Below are 18,855 nucleotides of genomic sequence, written 5' to 3'. Positions count from 1 at the left end.
CCCTTTTCACAGAATGATCTCCCTGCTTCTGTGCCTCCCCTCTCTTGCAGTGCCCCCCCACCCTCCCCTCTCTCTCTCTCCCTCCTCTGTACTCGCTCTCTCTTTCGCTCTATGTCTGGGGTTCTCTGTTTGGCTACAGCACTGAGCTTTGCTGTGTGAGAGGCAGCTAGCTCACTATGATGCTGGGGAAAGACTACATGCTGGCCATTGTGATTGTCAATTACGAGGGTAGGTGCATCTGTCGGGAGTCGCCTGGAAACTACAGTGTGGGTTGTTAGTTTGAACATGTGTGTGTGTGTGTAGGTATATGTGCGTATATGTCTCTTCCAGCACAGGGATGAAGTTTGTCTCCGTGATGGTATTGCTCTCTAAATATCTGCCACTTGTGTCTGTGACCTGTGCATGCTGTTTGTTTGTTTGTGTGGTGAGTGAATGTGTGCATCCATCTGGTCTGTGTATGTGTGTGTATGTGTGTGTGTGTGTGTGTGTGTGTGTTTTCCTCCCAGAAGCTCTCCCCTCCCCCCTTCTGCTCAACTCTGCTCTGGCAGTGAGCTGCATGCTAACCGAGGCTAACTGCTACGTAGCTCCACATTTCCACAAGCTGTATAGTTGCACGCCGCTTCCCAGCCTCAGTGTTTGCATGCGGAAAGTGCAACTCTACGCCTCGCCACGGTGCTTGGCCGCTAACTTTGAGGCATGACATGCCATTCGAGCCTGTCTCCCCCTCCTCCCACCTCCTCCCCCTCCCTGTACATGCTCTAAATCCAAATCCAGTTGTTTGTTCCTGTCACACTGGCACCCGTTCTCTGAGTCACCGTCTTCCCCTCTCACTCAGCACACAGACACTCTCTGGTTCTTTCTGTTGTAGTTTTAGTTGCTCTGACCTATTTTTTTCTTTGCTCATAAAAGACTGCAACCCCCAGAAGGCACTGCTTCACAGTTCCTTGCTCTAAAGCACAGACTTAAGCCCCAAGGGACGTCTGCCTGGAACGCATGTGCGCATTTTGAGATGCTTTTTCAGTCGGTTCTGTTCCATTAAATAAATAAATCTTTATAACGGCGCGCGTGTGTCTGAATTCCATCTCAAGCTGGACCGACCCGGTCGTCACGGTGACATATGGCCTGCTGCAGTAGCGACAGGCTGTGTTTCATCAGCGCGGTCAGCAGTCGAGAACTCTTTGTCCAATCACATGCAGACACCAGCTGACCCGTCCCTCGGAGCTTATATCACCTTTATGAGTTGCTACACAACCGACTGCTGCTTCGTATCATCTTTACTACCTCTGCCACTACATCACCCACTCACACACACACACACACACACGCACACACACACACACACACACGCGCACACACACACACACACACACACACACACACACACACACACACACACACACACACACACACACACACACACACACACACACACAGACCATCAATAGTTCTGTGTGTGTGTGTGTGTGTGTGCTTCAGCTGGGTTGACTGCCAGGAAACAGCAACTTTCAGATGAGATGACATTTACTACAAGAGTGATAGAAGAAACGGTGATATAAATAATTTGTGACTGTGTGTGAGTGTTTGGAAGGAAAATGCAGTTTTTCCCGACATTCTGTCACCGTCAAAGAAATGATGGTAACAGCCATCTGCTCTATATGGTGCCGTTGTGTTCTGTTAGAAAGGGATATTTACATTTTATGGGAATCCATACGTAATGAGGAAGTCGGTCATTAAATCAACTTTTTGTTTTTTTAAATTACAGTTAGTACTGTGCGCCTTGTTTAGGCCAGCACACATAGTTTGTACAGGTATTGATTGATTTGATTTGTTTTAATTGAGAATTTATTGTCCTTCCACTTAATTTAGTTGCAAATGGAGTTATGTTTAAAGTTAATAACGGCCTGTGTTGATACCACATGTATATAGTATGCTTTTCTGTTTTTGTTGCCTCCTGAAGTAATGTCTCTTTGACCTCTGTCTAACTTTAAATACAACAACAGCACTCGACAAGTTGTCGTCTGAGGAAACACACGGCGTGTTAAATGGCAGCTGCAGCGCATGCTGGTAAATCAGTCAGCTGTTGTTCAGGGTATGAATTGGTAGGACCATTTAACAAGGGTTTTTTTTTTTCAATTTGATCAGATGGAAGCAAAATCAATATTTGTGTGCAGCCACAGGGGTGTGTTTATACATGCAGTTGTATGCAAAGTCAGTGTATAGACTGATAACCCCTCTCAATCATCACTTAGGACCCATTAGAAGTGTGTGGTGGTGTCTGTATCTGCAGAGACGCTGCCTGTATTTTCTCTTGCCTGTTCTGGGCAGAGCAGGTGGAACCCCCCGTGTGGGTGTAGACCCTCAGCCAGTCAGCAGGGTGTGCAGCCAGTTCTCATTCCCAGCTCAAACACCGCCGCTTTGGCACGCCCTCGACTCAGACCTCACAGGCACAGAGAGAGCAGGCAGGCCACAGCAGGATGAAGCTCCCCTTGGGCTGCTTTCATTCAAAATCCGGCACCTTCCCACAGATTTACAAGAAGGCGTGGGTGTGCTCTTTGGGCTTTTAGAACGTAAAAACATCAACCATTCAGACAGTTTTATTATTATTATTTTATTATTATTATTAGTTTTATTCTTCTGATTCGCGGCTTTGTTGTCTCTGACGCTAGCTCGCTTGACCACCACTGGACCCCACTGGACTCCCCCTCTCTCTCTTTTTCTCGCTCACTGAGCTGGAGCAAAGTTTGAATGCTTTGTTCACAAACAGCAGCCAACTACATATAATAGCTTTTAATGAATTTTGCACTTCTCTTCCACCAGATATCTGGAGTGAGCAGTCATTTCAGACGGACCCCGACCTGCCCCCAGGATGGAAGAAGATCACAGACATGGCCGGTATCTACTACTGGCACATTCCTACCGGCACCACCCAGTGGGAGAGACCTGCCGCCCGCCCAGCACCCCCTGGACAGATGGAGCCCCAGGCCCTGGGCGACCACACGGCTTCCACACCACGTAAACCCTCCCTGGGCTCACTCAGCCCCTCGCCCACCCCTGACCACGAGGTGAGAAACTCACCTTTTTTTGTTTCTTTCTGGCAACGGTCAGATTGTAGTTTGAGTGAGACTCCATCCATGTCTGCAATGCAAGTGAAATCCTCATTATGAGTCATAGATTGTCTGTTAAAAATGTTCATTTAAAACTTCTTTTGAGATTAAATGAACAAACACAGCACAGAAAATGAATGAGCAAGGCTGTTCCAACTGGTGGATGTTACATGCGTTACACTGTGTGTGTGTGTGTGTGTGTGTGTGTCTGTGTGTGTGTGTCTGTGTGCACATGTAGGCGTGCCAGGCCGAGGTCTTCTTCAGGGCATCCACTCGTTCGGGCAGCACCACGTCCGACAGCTCCGTCGAGCCTCTCTCCACTCACGAGCCCACACTCACCACATGTGGATTCGTCAACAGCTGCTACTTTGTAAGTAACCAACACGTTTGTTTTTCTCCCTGCACTTTTGTTAAGAATGAATTTGAAGCCTCCGTATGGTCATTTCAGACGGGATGGTTTGTCTGCAGAGCCACACGCCTGTAGTCCTGAATGAGATTAGTGGAGGATTGGCAGCAACAAGACAAGCGGGTTAAGAGAGTAAGACGGCGAAAGGGGACCATCAATACTGCTTCAGGCAGCAGAATAGAGGAACACAAGAACACTGAGTCGATCAATCAGTCAATCATGAAGAATGATGGAGGGATACACAGGGAGGAAAGGCGATTGATGGAGAGGAGCGTGGTGCAGATAAATTATTGATCCGGTGAGAATGGAATGATGTTGACAGACTAGAATGAGATTCTGGCACATCTATCTGGAGTGACTGACCCGCGGACTCCTCCACTGTCAGCCAGCGACACAAGAGCCAACATGGCAGACAGACTAATGTGGCGGATGCCCTCTGAATTCTCACCATGGTGTCCTTGTTTTTAATTCCTCACCTCTCTCCTCGTCTCCTCAGCCTCGGTCCACATCTCTACAGGGGATGCCTGACCCCGAGTGTCGCTCTCAGCATCTTGAAGACGAGGACAAGGTAGGATTCTCCTGTTCTAATGCCCAGTCTGGTTGTGCTAAATGTCTTCGTGTCTGTGTGTAAATGTGTGTGTGCCGCAGATAAAAGATATGTACAGCATCTGTATGTGTGTATTTTACTGTATAAGTATGCGTTTTTGTGTCACATACAGTAGAATCGGTATTTGGACAATGACATGTTTTCATTTGGTTTGACCCCAGCAGACACTCAGGAAACAATGAAAGACTTAGAACCTCACAGTAGTCTGAGTGCGTTCATGGACAAGACTTTTTCTGTGCAGTGACACAGTGTGATGTTATGGAAGTAGTCCACTTACATGTTCATCTATACAACCCTCATACAACCATATTTGAGTATTTTTACTTGACTTTTGAACACCATTTTGTCTTCACTGGTACTTATTTTTTATTAGCTTTCTACTTGGTTATTTATTCACATTTTGATTGGACAGGACAGAATGATGGACAAGAAAAAGGAAAAGAAACAGAAATGTGTATGTCCTGATATGCATCCTAATACCGTTTGTTTATTCTTTTTATTCAATTTAAATGTATCTTTCTATATTCTTATTTTCGTCACATGCTGTCCCCTGCTATTTATTATGTCCATATTGTCTATATGTGTTTGCGCTACCTGGTGGAAGGGGAAATAGATTGGTAGACAGGAGAGGGGATAGAGAGGGGGCGACGTGGAGGGCTGCAGGCTGGATTTGAACTCGGTACACGGGCCCTCGGTCTATGAGAAACCTGATTTGAGATCCATCCAACAGAAAAGGTGCCACTGTCCAAATGTCTGTACTATATGTCTGTATTGATCATATTCTACTAATCAGGTGAATGTTCAATAGGAGCCTTTTGAGAAAACATTTTGATTGACAGCTTTTCACTGAAAAAATGTTTTGCTGAGTCGCTCCTTATTGCAACAGGCACTCTGTGTGGAGAGAGCTAGTTGGCTAACCGCCTTCTTCTGTCTTCCTCCCCTCCTACCTTTGACCCCCAACCTTTGCCCCACCACTGTGTGTGTATGTGTTTAACGCTGTGCGTAGAAACAGCTGTGGAGTGATTTTGGCGGAAAGATTGATAGTGAAGTGTGGAAGGCAAGTATAATGCACTCGACATCAGTGAGCCTTGTTCTCGGTCCGTCCAGTCTTTGAGCGTGTGCATTTACAGTCTGCATCGTGTGCTAGAAAGTCACTGCCTGGGTAAAAGCATGCGTGGCTGATGCTTCACCATCAATGTAACTGCACCAACAGCACAGCATCCTGTCACGCCTGATATGTAAAACATCTGTTATGTGGCTGCTGCAACACACTCAGCAGGTTGTTTCCTTCTTCACCTTTAAAATGTTGTCATCTTTCCTTCCTGCCGTCACAGATGTGAATATGTTTGCACACGTGTGTGTGTGTGTGTGTGTGTGTGTTTGTGTGTGTGTACTTGTTAACTTTCTTTCCCTGATGCAGCATGCCCCCATTACACATAACACACCAACGCCATATCTCCATCCAGCAAGGCCACTCCGCCTACCCTCGGATGTTTGCTGGCATATAGAGAGAGGCAGTGTCCCGCCCCTCCCCAGTAAAAATCTCCAGTAAAAATATATAAATAAATCCTTTGATCCTCTTTAAATTATACCATTGAATGTTTGCCAATTAAAAAAAAAAAAATCATTTTGCAAGTGAAAAAGTCTTTGTTGTAAAATCACTAACCAACTCGGCCATTAGCTTGGCCTGCTGGCTAGCTAGCTTACTTAGCTAACATGCACATGTGTAGGCATCGGAGCTTCAGAGGGATGTCACTTGCAACTGTCTTTCTTATAACGTCTTTTCACAGTCTTACTCCAACAGTTAGATGACTTAATGAGACTTTCTTGACGTGTAAATAAAATATATATTTGAAATAGACAAACAGTATATGTGTAATTCATGGTACAATTCAAACGGGATCAAATACGAGGTACCGTGGGGAACGCCAGAAGGGGCGGGACTTAGCCTCTCTGTACTGTGTGGGGTCTGGATATTTACTGCCAGCATTGTGTCTGTTCAGCCCCTCTCTCACATGCCTGTAAGCAGGTGAACATGGACTCAAATAATATGAATCTGATCTCCTCTTGCATTGATAAAAGGTTATCAGAATACATCTGGATCCCTTTCAACTGCATTACCACACAACTATAAAGTACAGAGGAGTCAAACAACACCAGGCTCTCATCTGTCTGGAGTTCCCTCCGGTGGGATTAGAGTCGACTGAGTTTTCTTCATATAGAAGACTGTTTCTGCAGACAGTATTACAGGCTACATGTGTGAAAGGGGTTTGAGGGTGGTCACCTTTTGGCTAAAGATGGGTTTTACTTTGGTGTGGTTTTTGCACACTCTGATGATGTCCCCTGTGTGCACCAGGACCTGCAGGCAGCCACGGTGAACCCCGACCCCAGTCTGAAGGAGTTTGAGGGCGCTACGCTTCGCTACGCATCACTCAAGCTAAGGTGAAATGCTTGTACACACACACACACACACACACACACACACACAGATCAAACTACCTCTCTGCATGAATGGCTTTGAGTTGCAGCCAGCCAAACATATTTCTCCTACTCAGCGACACATCTGTCCCTCCACTAGTGAGTTTCTCTAATCTTGTATTTCATCCGTGTTGAGTTAAAGGGGGTCAGACGAAGCAGGATGTTGCTTCTTCTGCTCAGGAAATGGCTCCATGTTCTCTGTTAGTGTAATGACTGCCTGCAGCCTCCACAAGCAGGACAGGAACCTCATTAGTAAAGCAGCCAATAGCTGCAATGCTAATAATAGCACCCTGCTTATAACTACATACTACATTTTTAAACGTTTTTCTTTTCTCTTTCAGGAACCGTCCAGCAGGGGAAGAAGAGCAGTCCAACAATGTCAACAGTGACCCAGAAACAAAGGTAAGAGGGTGCACGCCTGTCTTCATAATCTGTGGTGTCAGACGGACTAAGATGTGTTTCACATTGTTCTGCACGTATTATAATGTATGTTTAGAAATGTTTTGTGCGTTAGACAAACTTCAAGTTAACGTTAACAAACGATAAATACGTTTGTGTGCCTGGCAGGCTACTCCACTTGTCAAATACTATCTTCTGCAGAATCTAAATTTACTTACATAATGTAGAATATAATCAACATTCCCAGCATGTATGGCTTCCAACGTTGAAATGCTTCTGTTTGCTTTGGTCTGTTTATGTGTTGAGCCGGTTTGTTTACTGGTGGTGTTGATGTTGATCGTGATGGCCGCCAGTGCTCTGCTCTGAGTGAATGAGATAGCTAAACAACACCGCCTCCAAGTGGTAAAAAACTGAAATGCAGTTCACATTGACGCATCACTTCCCCCGGCCTCTTAAACATTCACAGCTGAGATTCAAATGAGACATTTTCAGATTAAAGTTTTTAATCAAGGAGCTAACTGCAATAAAAAACATTTATTCATCAGTAGAATGCTATGCTCATTCTGCTGAAAGCAGCAAATGTCACAGCAAGGTGTCAATTAATTCACAGTGCAACTAATTAACCAGAAAAATAGATTAATTATCTCACACAGAGTGATTGCATTCTGCCCCAAAGTGCTGCAGGAAGGCTAAAATACATACCGAGGTGTGTGTGTGTGTGTGTGTGTGTGTGTGGCACGTTCCCACGGATGGCTGAATAGATCGAAAGCATCACGGATTACAGCTTAAAGGAAAACACCACCGCATTTCCATACTGAACTATGTTCTGCTCTGATCTTAGACGAGGTGATACATACCTCCCTCTCCTCTGTGCGTGCACTCAATGGCTCTTGCGCGCGAAGTTAGAAGCGACCAAGCACTTCCACGTTGTCCCTATTTAAATACGGTTACGTGAGTAGTTACACGACCCAAGTTTGGTTACACAAAATGAAACATGCCAATTTTTCTAAGCGGATAACAAGGATAACTATATAGTATGGCGGAATAACAACTGGAAGCACTTCGACGTCGGCGCAGTAATATCATCACTCAAAACATGACGGGACTATATACCTTCTGCTTGTTTTCACAACCCTGTACGATGCACGTTATAACCATGATGTTTGATTGTTCACAAACTATCTTACTACAACCTGATGCTTCCTCAACTGTGCACAAACTACTACAGGTAGTGCAGGCGACGGCGTGCAGGTCACGTAGGTTCTATTGACGGAAGTAAGAGGGGGAGCGGAGTGATGATATCACTGCGCCGACGTCGAAGTGCTTCCAGTTGTTATTCCGCCATACTATATAGTTATCCTTGTTATCCGCTTAGAAAAATTGGCATGTTTCATTTTGTGTAACCAAACTTGGGTCGTGTAACTACTCACGTAACCGTATTTAAATAGGGACAACGTGGAAGTGCTTGGTCGCTTCTAACTTCACCCCCCTTTGGATCCTAAGGACAAGCTACATGCTAGCAAATTAGCGCTGCGCGGAGTCCGCGCAAGAGCCATTGAGTGCACCCACAGAGGAGAGGGAGGTATGTATCACCTCGTCTAAGATCAGAGCAGAACATAGTTCAGTATGGAAATGCGGTGGTGTTTTCCTTTAAAGTCTGCTTGTCATCAAGTCCGATGCGGCCGTCACGTTTCTGTGTTTGTCTGCCAGGAAATCGTACATCCTTAGCAACGGGGACATCGTGATGATCACCAGACACAAACACAGACCTACACTCAGGGCATCTGCTCCGTAGCACACACACACACACACACACACACACACACACACTTCCAGCAAATAGCGATCTGCAGTATCAAGATTGGAACAGTCCCTTTTATACCTATTAAAGGTAGATCTCAGTCAACAACCGTTTCTGTAACCGTTTCTGTCTTTCAGAGTCTAGAAATCTGGCCAGATAACTGCACACAGGTGCCATTTTACTTGTTGAAATATCTGTGTTAAAAACCCACCGCTCCTTATCAAGATCATACTTTGAAGCTTCGGTGTGACGTTTGTGTGTGAGGTAGCTGCTTCCACCTGCTGGTCTGGATCTGTGACACATCTATCACCCCTGGCAACACGGAGGGTACATCCTCGGCATTATTTCATACTTCCTCCATCCTCGCTTGAAGCGCAAGTCGTTCTGGTCGGCCATCTTGAAAACTCGTCTTTCTGCTCTGAAGAGTGAGGATACAGGCGAGCAGCCTTCACGGGAGGCTTTGAACAACTCAACAACACTGGAGTTTCATCCCGGAGTGAAGACAAAACACAGATGAAACTCAAGTGTATCACTAGCAAATCTTACATGAGATCTGTTGTGTGATTCACTATAATCATATTCTGTGTTACTCAATATTAAATTCACATTCAGAATATCAATAAATACAGACACAACAATACTGAATAGATAAACTGTAAATGTAAATGCTGGTTATGTGCAGGAGTTTGTTAGACAGACTACATTTACAGTGTGCCTTTGTTAGTATTGCACGTGTGTAGGGCACAAACTTAATCGTTCGAGCTGACAGACAGCTGATCCAGCTGTGATCAGCTGATCCAACTGATCAGAAACAGACGGTGCTTCGTGTGACCGTCTCATTTCCCAGAAACATATTTCCTTGTTTCCTCAAGGAGAAGAGGGAAACATGGACACAACTTAAGAGACTTGGTATGCACTCAGTGAGTGAGTGAGTGAGCCGCAGCCCGTCACCCTGACTCAGCTTCAAGTCGGCAGTACAAACACACCGAAGACATGATGTACCTGCATGTCCTGCTGTGTGTTACTAGTCTTTTCTCACAGAAGACACATCTACTTCATGCATCCTTCAGTCTGTTTGGCAGGAGTGAACCGTGATCCCACTGATTAGTGCGACAGCCCCTCACTTTATTTTGCTTTCCTCATGGATCTCTGAGAGTACTTTCTGGATGAACTGTTGAAATTGAATGGATACTTGATGAGGACAAATGGATGGATCTCTTCTTCTCTACCAACATGCTTTGTGCTCAAATTGTTTAATCCTGCCAGTTTTAAACGTGTGGTGTTAAAGTCCTCGTGAAAGAGTTCCCCCAGTATAAGGCACTATTTGATCGCCGTACAGTCAGAAGAGGGATTTAAATCAAATTGGATGGAGCGTGACACAGAGCTGCAGAGGACTGGGGATCCTCACTTCCCTCTCGCTTAAATTTGCACTCTGATTGTTGGATGGATGACATTATATTATTGGCTGTAATTTGTTGCTACCGGAAGGCAATCTCTTCTTCTGAGAAGTGAAGCCACGGCTAAAGTGCCTTCCACTTGCATTCTCTCTGCTGGCCATCAGGGGGCGAATCCTTTGGTTGAAAAAGAAGTCTGATTGCATGGAAGTCTATGAGAAAATGGTCCTACTTCTCTCTTGATGTATTATCTCAGTAAACATTGTAAACATGAGTTTATGGTCTCAATCAAGTCTTCTTCAATCCAGCATGATGTTCATTTAGTAAGTGATGGTCCATTTAGAGTCCAATAGACCAGAAAGCAGGGGATGCTTTAGGGCGGGGCTACCTTGTGCAAATAGTCCTGACACGTCTGTTAGTATTGGACTATGTGTAACGGCAACGTGACGGCTTGTGTGTCTTGTCTTCAGTGTTTTGCAGTGCGCTCTCTGGGATGGGTGGAGATGGCGGAGGAAGACTTGGCACCTGGAAAGAGCAGCGTTGCCGTTAACAACTGCATCCGACAGCTGTCCTACTGCAAAAATGACATCCGGGACACCGTCGGCATCTGGGGAGAGGTGAGGAATGGCCTGTTGTTGTCTTAATGTTTGTTGTTTTGGCTGTAAAATAAGGGGTCACACGTATGTTTGGCCTTCTGGTATTAAGCCAGGAAGATGAATGAAAAGATAATGTTGCGTCAAAGTAAAGAGGAAGAGCAACGGTCCCCTAATGTCAAGAGATGGAGGGAGAACGAAGAGAGTAAAGTGGAGGAATGTTAGGAAGTCTTCCCCTCTCTCTCCCCGGTGATTAATGTGAAACGACAGAAGGGAGAGAGAGCTTCCCCCTCCCTTCGATAACCCTCCTTCTCCCTCCCCCTCTTTTTAAGGTTTGATCATTTATTTAGAGACACACTTCCACTCACACCACACATGCACACTCGGATTTACTTATTTAGGCGAGAAAAAGAAAGCACCTGACCTTTTAACATGATTACTTTTCTACGATGTCTTGAGCTGCAGGAAATCAGGATTGCATGGTTTTGTGATTGAGATCTGAAGTGTGTGTGTGTGTGTGTGTGTGTGTGTGTGTGTGTGTGTGTGTGTGTGTGTGTGTGTGTGTGTGTGTGTGTGTGTGTGTGTGTGTGTGTGTGTGTGTGTGTGTGTGTGTGTGTGTGTGTGTGTGTGTGTGTTGCTCAGGGGAAGGACATGTTCCTTCTGCTGGAGAATAATATGTTGAACCTGGTTGACCCAATGGACCGCAGCGTGCTTCACTCCCAGCCAATCGCAAGCATCCGGGTCTGGGGCGTCGGCCGGGACAACGGCAGGTTAGTCACCATGGCAATGACTTTGTGTTTGTATTTTCCCCCTGTAGATTATTCTGCCCCTCCTCTTGGTCAATAGCGAGTGAGTAACTTGTAAGGATGGGACGATGGGGTTTTATCGTGGATCACGATAAAAAACACATTATCAGGATAATAGTATCATAGTAGACACAGCATATGAAATGATATTTTTTATTAATTATTTATGCAGGGAGACCTTACAATTATGATCATCGTATTCAAGATTAGTTGATTGATTTTCCCTAAAAAGGATGTTCACTAAAAAAAGACACAATACAAATATTTGTTTCTTAACAAAACGTTAATTGATTCCAGTATGTTTGAGTGCCATTTAATAGTTTTAAGCATATTTTGATGATAATCTCATGAAACGCAATTATTTTGGCAGGATAATCGTCCTATTCCTCGTGACATATAACATCGGGGTTTTCCCCCAATGCATGCTGTGCTCTAAATCGTCCTGAATGAGAGTTATTAACCCTTCTTGTGGGTCATGACTTACTGAGGCTTTTGTTGTTTAGATTTAAGTTTTCAAGTGCTTTTAATAATTGATAGATTAGTCACTTATTCAAATGAAGTGAATGGTACATCGCTCACGCTCAGTAAAAAGGTCAGGGTGACTCTTGAGGGCAGCCGACGGCTGGTGTGGTGACGGGTGGAGGAGAGGAGTTAATGATTGATGATGAAAGATGAATCCATCAGTCCAAAGGAGGGGGCGAGAGGGGAGAATGGCCTTTTTATTCTGGCTCACCACAAATCCCCACACGACTATCTGTCCCTCGCCTTCACAATCGGCCCACCTCGAAGACCGATTGACAAACGCAGCGTGGCGGCGCGACCAGCAAAGGGCGCTCTGCACCGCCGCTGAATGCACGAGGACAAAACAAATGTAGGTTATTGGCCCCGGCCAGGTGTTGTGGACTGGAGAGGTCCGTGGATGCTGTGTAATTCCAGCTGGCACGTGCCTGCACATGGACACACACACACACACACACACACACACACACACACACACACACACACACAAGCAGAGTGCACTCAGAGAGAGAAGCAAAGCTAAAAGCTCATGGCATATGCAGAACTGCAGAATTCTGTTGCCTTTGGGAGCTCCCCTTTCTCTCTCTCACACACACACACACACACACACACACACATTCATCCACGCACGCATCGGTGTATGTTTCTGTATTTCTAAGATCACCCTGTCAGATAAAAGGACCGTGTTACTATTATTTCTACCATCTACGTATAGCAGGAGAGCCGGGAGCAGTGGGAATACCTTCAGCTGCAGCACAGGGAGGAGGAGGAGGAGGAGGAGGTGGGAGGGATGGAGGGAAGGAGGAGAGAGAGGGGGATGGAGCTGCCATAAGGGGAGAGGTATGGTTAGTGCTTACTGGGTGTGGAGCAGACAGGTTGAGGACTGTGTGCATGCCTGCTGTATCACCAGGGATAGATGGTGTGAGTGTCCACCGACGCTCCCGTACGCAGGATTACCTGCCCAAATAGGAAGACAGCTGTGAGTATATTTACTTACCTTTTTAGTAGCTCACTTTCAGAGCCGTCACTTCTGCTGCTTCTTTATTATAAAGTGAGCTGAATGAGCAGGCCTGTGATCAGTCTGGAGGAGATGTTGCTGAGCAGGTAGTTGTGGGTCGATGTCTTCGTCCAGACTCAGGTGCAGATGTTACAACGGACTCAGGTGGAGTGTGAAAAGCAGATGTGGCTACGTGGGTGGTAAAAGGAGTGTGGCTCATTACGAATGGCTAAAGGCTAAACGACGTCGTTCAAACACGACTAAAACATTTTCATTCATCCGTCTAAAATCCCCTCCACGGTTTATATTTCAGATGCTTAATGCAGGAATGTAAAGGTAGCAGTAGCTGCTTGTAGTAAATGCTGCACATCTTTGCCCATTTTACATGTTGTTTTGATTAATTTATGGGTTTGGGTTGAAGATATGAGATACCTGGTTGTGGTAAGGAGTTTCCCCGGCGACCCCCCTCCCCCCCCTCTCTTCCCATGTGCCATGAAACTCATTATCACCACAGTGATTACACTTCCCCACAGCATCCTTGACATTTTCACGGGCGTTCACATGATGATAAGATCATATTCCCCCCCTTTCCCTCTGACTTTTATCTCCACTCTTCGTCTGGGTGTTTTATTCCTCCCTCGTCTCCACGCTTTTATCTTTATTTTGAACATTGTTGCAGTTCACTTTCAATTTCCCCTCCCAGTATTTCACGTTCCCCGCCTTCACTCGCTCACCTCTCAGTAACTTCTCCTTTTTATGTGGCTTATATTTCTTTTAGGAAACACAAACCATCAGCAGCAAATTAAATCTAATTGCACCCATCCAGAACATCTCTTAGCCCTGCTGTTCCTCTCTTTTCTTCATACCTTATTGAAATTCTGCCATTCTTCTTTTTATATATTTCACCTCAGGGTAAGATATAAAATATGCATCAAAATACCTGCATTGCTGCTTTGACCTGTTCTACGCCCCCTTCATTTTCTGCACTGCTCTTAAAGTTTCATTTTTTGGGGGGGGGGGCTCTAACAGCAAAGGAGGTGAGAAAATATGTAACTTATTGTGTAAGTGTGTGTGCGTGTGTGTGTGAGAGACAGCCCGTCTCGGCTGGTTTTGAAGATACTTTTATTTCCACTAACTGGCTTCCTTTCCTCCCCTGCTTCCGTGGACCCAGAGAGAGGTAAACACATTCCTTCCTTTCATCCCTCCTACAGCATCACTCCGTCGTCTCCGTCATTCCTTATTGTTTAATTTCCTCTGCATCTCATTTCTCCTCGTCTTCAAAGTGGCTCCTGATGCACCGTAGCATTGTGCGTGCACAGATGTAGGGAGTGTAAGGTGACCTCCTCTGTCCTTGTCTGTCTAGAAGTATGCGCACACACACACACACACACACACACACACACACACACACACACATTAACGGGACTCTCTTCAGGAGAGTTTCCCCTGAGGGTCTCGGCTCAGAAATCTTGTTAACCATCAGGCCTGTGTTTCCTATTACATGCCATATTGAAGCACACAGCCCGGAGCTATTTAGATTGGTTTTATGTGCGTTTCTGAATGACGTAAATCAACATGAGCTGTAGCGGTTTAATTTGCTGGAGCTGCATCTTCATTCCTCCGTCTCCTTTTCCTTCTTCTCTTCTGTCTTATTGCTCAGCGGATTGAAGTAGTTTTCAGCTCTGCTGGGCCCAGGGGACGCTTTCTCCCTGCTGTCACTTATTCAGCCCCCTCTAGCATCACATTGCTCTATTGATCTCTGGGGTCCATCCACTTATGTGTGTGTGTGCGTCTGTGTGTGTGTGTGTGTGTGTGTGTGTGTGTCATCAGACTGATAAAGGTCAGTTCATCTCTCATCTGTCTCCATCAGCTGTCGGCCTCAAACTGGACTCATTCTTCTGGTCTCTGAGTAGGACTCTTCTCACCCCCCTCTTGTTTTTCTCTCCTCCTGTGTGTTCACTGTGTTTTCCTCTTTCCCAGGGATTTTGCATATGTGGCTCGGGATAAAAACACCAGGATCCTGAAATGTCATGTGTTCCGCTGTGACACGCCAGCCAAAGCCATCGCCACCAGCCTGCATGAGATCTGCTCCCGGGTGAGTGCGCTTGATGATCATTATCACAAGTCATTTCCCACCCAAACAACTGAACCACAGTATCTTAGTATGCTTAGAGTATCTTCAGTTCTCAAAAAAATCCCAAACCAAGATTAATATCAGTCTCAAACTTCCTCTGCACTGCCTGTCCACTCTTATGATGATGAATACAGATTGATGCAAACAGTGTTCACAGAACCATGTTCTTTATTGTGTGAAGTCTTTATTGTGGCATTATTCACTGAACTCGCTTGGCGTTAACAGACTTTTTATTTTCCCAATAAAAGTCATTTACAGTTTAATTTGATGTTGGAGAAAATCTTTAAATCTTACTTTGTTTTTTATATACTCATAATTTGGTGTTTGATTCAATTCTGTGTCACATTAATAAACTCCTGCTGCCCACAGATACCTTGTTACAAACAGTGATTTGAACAAAGTGTTTTCTTTAAATTTGTTAGCTGAAAAGGTGGAGAAGAATCCACTTGTCCTTCTTTTCATCCTTAGCACTAATGCTAACAGTCCACGTATTTTACAGAACATGCGGTGGTTTAATACAGAATGTTCACACAGATGAATGAGGCGAGGCGGAGGATTGGTCACAGCAGGGGTGGCTGAGATGCAGATCTGCCGTGACAAACTCTCTGATTAGGGTTCTGCATAATTAATGTGCGGTGTATTTGTGTGTGTGAGTGTTTTTGGTCTGTCTGCTTCTGTGTTTGGGAGAAGCTTTCGCAGTGAGTTTGTAGAGACGAGTGTTTGATGTGTGTGTCTGTGCTCCCCAGGTGAAATGAGTAGACGCCATCAGGGGTGAAACTGCTCCTGGTTTTCCATGTTGACTTTTTTCTCCCTCGTCCTCCTCTCACACATTTCTGCTCTTTGTCTCGTCAACCTGCCTCCCTCGCTGTCTCTGCCACGCTGCACTGATTCTGCTGTTTTTACACACCATTTCCTCATACTATGTATCCCCCCCCTCTCTCTCTCTCTCTCTCTCTCTCTCTCTCTCTCTCTCTCTCTCTCTCTCTCTCTCTCTCCCCCCTACAGATAATGACAGAGCGAAAGAATGCCAAAGCGATGGCAGGCTCTCTCCAGGACAGGATGCAGGCAGGACTAGATCTCCCTTTACAAGGTAGGCTTCATACATACTGTACCTCCCTGTGTGTGTGTGTGTGTGTGTGTGTGTGTGTGTGTGTGTGTGTGTGTGTGTGTGTGTGTGTGTGTGTGTGTGTGTGTGTGTGTGTGTGTGTGTGTGTGTGTGTGTGTGTGTGTGTGTGTGTGTGTGTGTGTGTGTGTGTGTGTGTGTGTGTGTGTGTGTGTGTGTGTCATGCACCAATAGATAGTCATTACTTCTTTGGCACACTGCATGCATTTAAACTGGTCATTTGCAGGAGCAGAAAGTGTCAAATGGATTACTGCGTTGCCGCCACATCGTCCTCTGTTAATGCTCCAAAGTCGAGACAAGTTAGGAACATTAGCACGGAAAAAAACCCTACAGCCATCACTGTGAGCTTGGCCCTTAAAGTCGAGAGTAAATTAAATGTAACCCATTTAGATCTCATCTTCCAGTCATATTGTTCACCTGTTTTACAATATATGCCAAAAGATTAACAAAAAATAGAAATGTCCTCTTTTGACAATTTTGGAACAAAGTACAGGACTTTTCACCCTAAATGTTGTATGCTTTGATGCACTTTGAGAGCTACATTAAGTAAACCAACGTTCATGAACTCGTTGGTTGTATATATATATGAAAGCAAAAGAAAGTTGTTAACGAGAAGGGCTCCGCGTTTGAAGGCGGGCCAGGTGGGTCGCCATCTGTTGACAGTCGCACCGGGAGCCCTGTTCCTCCCACAGGGGGAGACGGTGAAGTCCACACCCCCAGGAAGTGGCGAGGTCAAGGCGAGGGGGTCCGTCACGGTCTGATCCACAAGCCAACTTCAACCTGGGCCTTTCCAAGCCAACCTCGGGGAAAGGCGTTTGCCGGAGAGAGGCTCCTCCCACGTAGAGCGGCCAGTGTAAAAAGTATAAAGATATATAGAGTTTATCATGAAACTGGATGAAAGTCACGGAAAAAGAGAATCATGGGAGTTTTCCTTTTTATCCAACAGCAAAGCTGTTGTAGCGTGACGTGTTTGACTTAATTTGGCAGCATCACACGTCCTGCGATGCGACTATTGCACATGCGCACATCGTAATGTCAATGCCAAACTATATATCATGCAGCCCTATATCAAAATCCAGTCCTTTTCTTCCTGTAAAACAATCTATGACGCGTGCTGACATCATCTTGTGCACTATAATATCATGACATCCATCAGTCGATCAGAATGCAATTTTTAGCGACACCGTTCTTTCTAGCTCGGTATCACGCTACCTTCAAAGCCTGCCCACTTTTAGCAGTCCAATCAAATGAGAGGGATTTGATCCCTTTGTAACTGTACAAATTGGTGGTGTTCTCACAGTCGGAAGATAAAAAACTCTAACTTAAGTTCCACTGGGACTTTTAGGTGCCCTGTGGAGTTTTCTTGTAAACAAACAATGTTCAGTTTACACTCAGCTCTTAAAAACGTTGCTCCATAGCTCGACGAGTGGTCAGACGGTCAGCAGGGTGCCTATTAATAATTGTTTTCAGATTTTACGGGTTGAAGCTCCGGTGAACCAGCATGAGGCAGTATTCATTGTCTCACATTTATAGTAAAGATGTGGAGAGAACTCCTCAAATATCTATCTATCTATCTATCTATCTATCTATCTATCTATCTATCTATCTATCTATCTATCTATCTATCTATCTATCTATCTATCTATCTATCTATCTATCTGTCTGTCTGTCTGTCTGTCTGTCTGTCTGTCTGTCTGTCTGTCTGTCTGTCTGTCTGTCTGTCTGTCTGTCTGTCTGTCTGTCTGTCTGTCTGTCTGTCTGTCTGTCTGTCTGTCTGTCTGTCTGTCTGTCTGTCTGTCTGTCTGTCTGTCTATAAACGGTTTCTTTGCTACATGTTCTGAACTTGGACTGATTCTCTCATTCAGTCATAAAAATGAGACCAAGGAGCCTTTTCTGTCATCACTCACCGTTTTCTTTCTCGTCAGCTCTCTCTGTCACTCTGTCAGGGAGAAAAATGATTGGCCGTGCTGCACTATATCATTTATATACACTCGTGATTGGTAAAAAGACGCAGCGACGGTCTGGCAGACTGACAACAGTCCCGCCTGCCGCTGACAGCTCGTCAAATTAAATGGCCACAGTGTCTGCTTAAAATAAACGTAGAATAAACCAACTTTTCAGACGTGACAAACAGGAAGTGCAGCGTGAGAATGTGACACTAAAGTCCACTGTGACTGTCCAAAGCCGCGTCCCGTTAGAAACAAAAAGCGTCCGGTAAGTAGCCCTCGGATAGACCTCGGCCAAGGCCAGGCCCTTACTCGCGGTGTCAATGAAAGTGAAAAACAATCCGCTCCAAAATGCAGTGGGTTCATGCTTGGCCTGTGCTACACACTTCCAGCAAGTTTCAAACAAATAATCTGAAAACATAACCTTCCTAATTAACAAATGGGTATGAAAGAACTTTATCTTGAAGTCCTGATTCAAAAGCAGACTTCCAACTTCTCTTGTGGTGCATGGCGCGGTCCAACCGTAGCGGGGAGGTTAATTTGCTGTT

The 18,855-nt window shown here is 45.3% G+C and overlaps 1 protein-coding gene across 2 annotated transcripts in view; it reads left to right on the top strand.

Annotated features, from left to right (window-relative positions):
- The window catches only part of apbb2b (amyloid beta (A4) precursor protein-binding, family B, member 2b), a 54,160-nt gene that overhangs the window by 28,475 nt on the left and 6,830 nt on the right, over positions 1 to 18,855 (top strand). For both annotated transcript variants that reach the window (XM_084006061.1, XM_084006062.1), the window contains exons 5-14: positions 2,818 to 3,062; positions 3,343 to 3,474; positions 4,007 to 4,078; positions 5,124 to 5,174; positions 6,474 to 6,559; positions 6,937 to 6,997; positions 10,660 to 10,806; positions 11,425 to 11,552; positions 15,085 to 15,199; positions 16,244 to 16,328. In XM_084006061.1, the coding sequence (XP_083862187.1) occupies positions 2,818 to 3,062; positions 3,343 to 3,474; positions 4,007 to 4,078; positions 5,124 to 5,174; positions 6,474 to 6,559; positions 6,937 to 6,997; positions 10,660 to 10,806; positions 11,425 to 11,552; positions 15,085 to 15,199; positions 16,244 to 16,328 (1,122 nt within the window). The remainder of the gene's footprint in view (positions 1 to 2,817; positions 3,063 to 3,342; positions 3,475 to 4,006; positions 4,079 to 5,123; positions 5,175 to 6,473; positions 6,560 to 6,936; positions 6,998 to 10,659; positions 10,807 to 11,424; positions 11,553 to 15,084; positions 15,200 to 16,243; positions 16,329 to 18,855) is intronic.

The sequence above is a fragment of the Eutrigla gurnardus genome (assembly GCF_963514095.1).
Source record: "Eutrigla gurnardus genome assembly, chromosome: 3".
In the NCBI taxonomy this organism is placed as follows: domain Eukaryota; kingdom Metazoa; phylum Chordata; class Actinopteri; order Perciformes; family Triglidae; genus Eutrigla; species Eutrigla gurnardus.
This window is presented reverse-complemented; position numbering and strand designations above follow the sequence as displayed.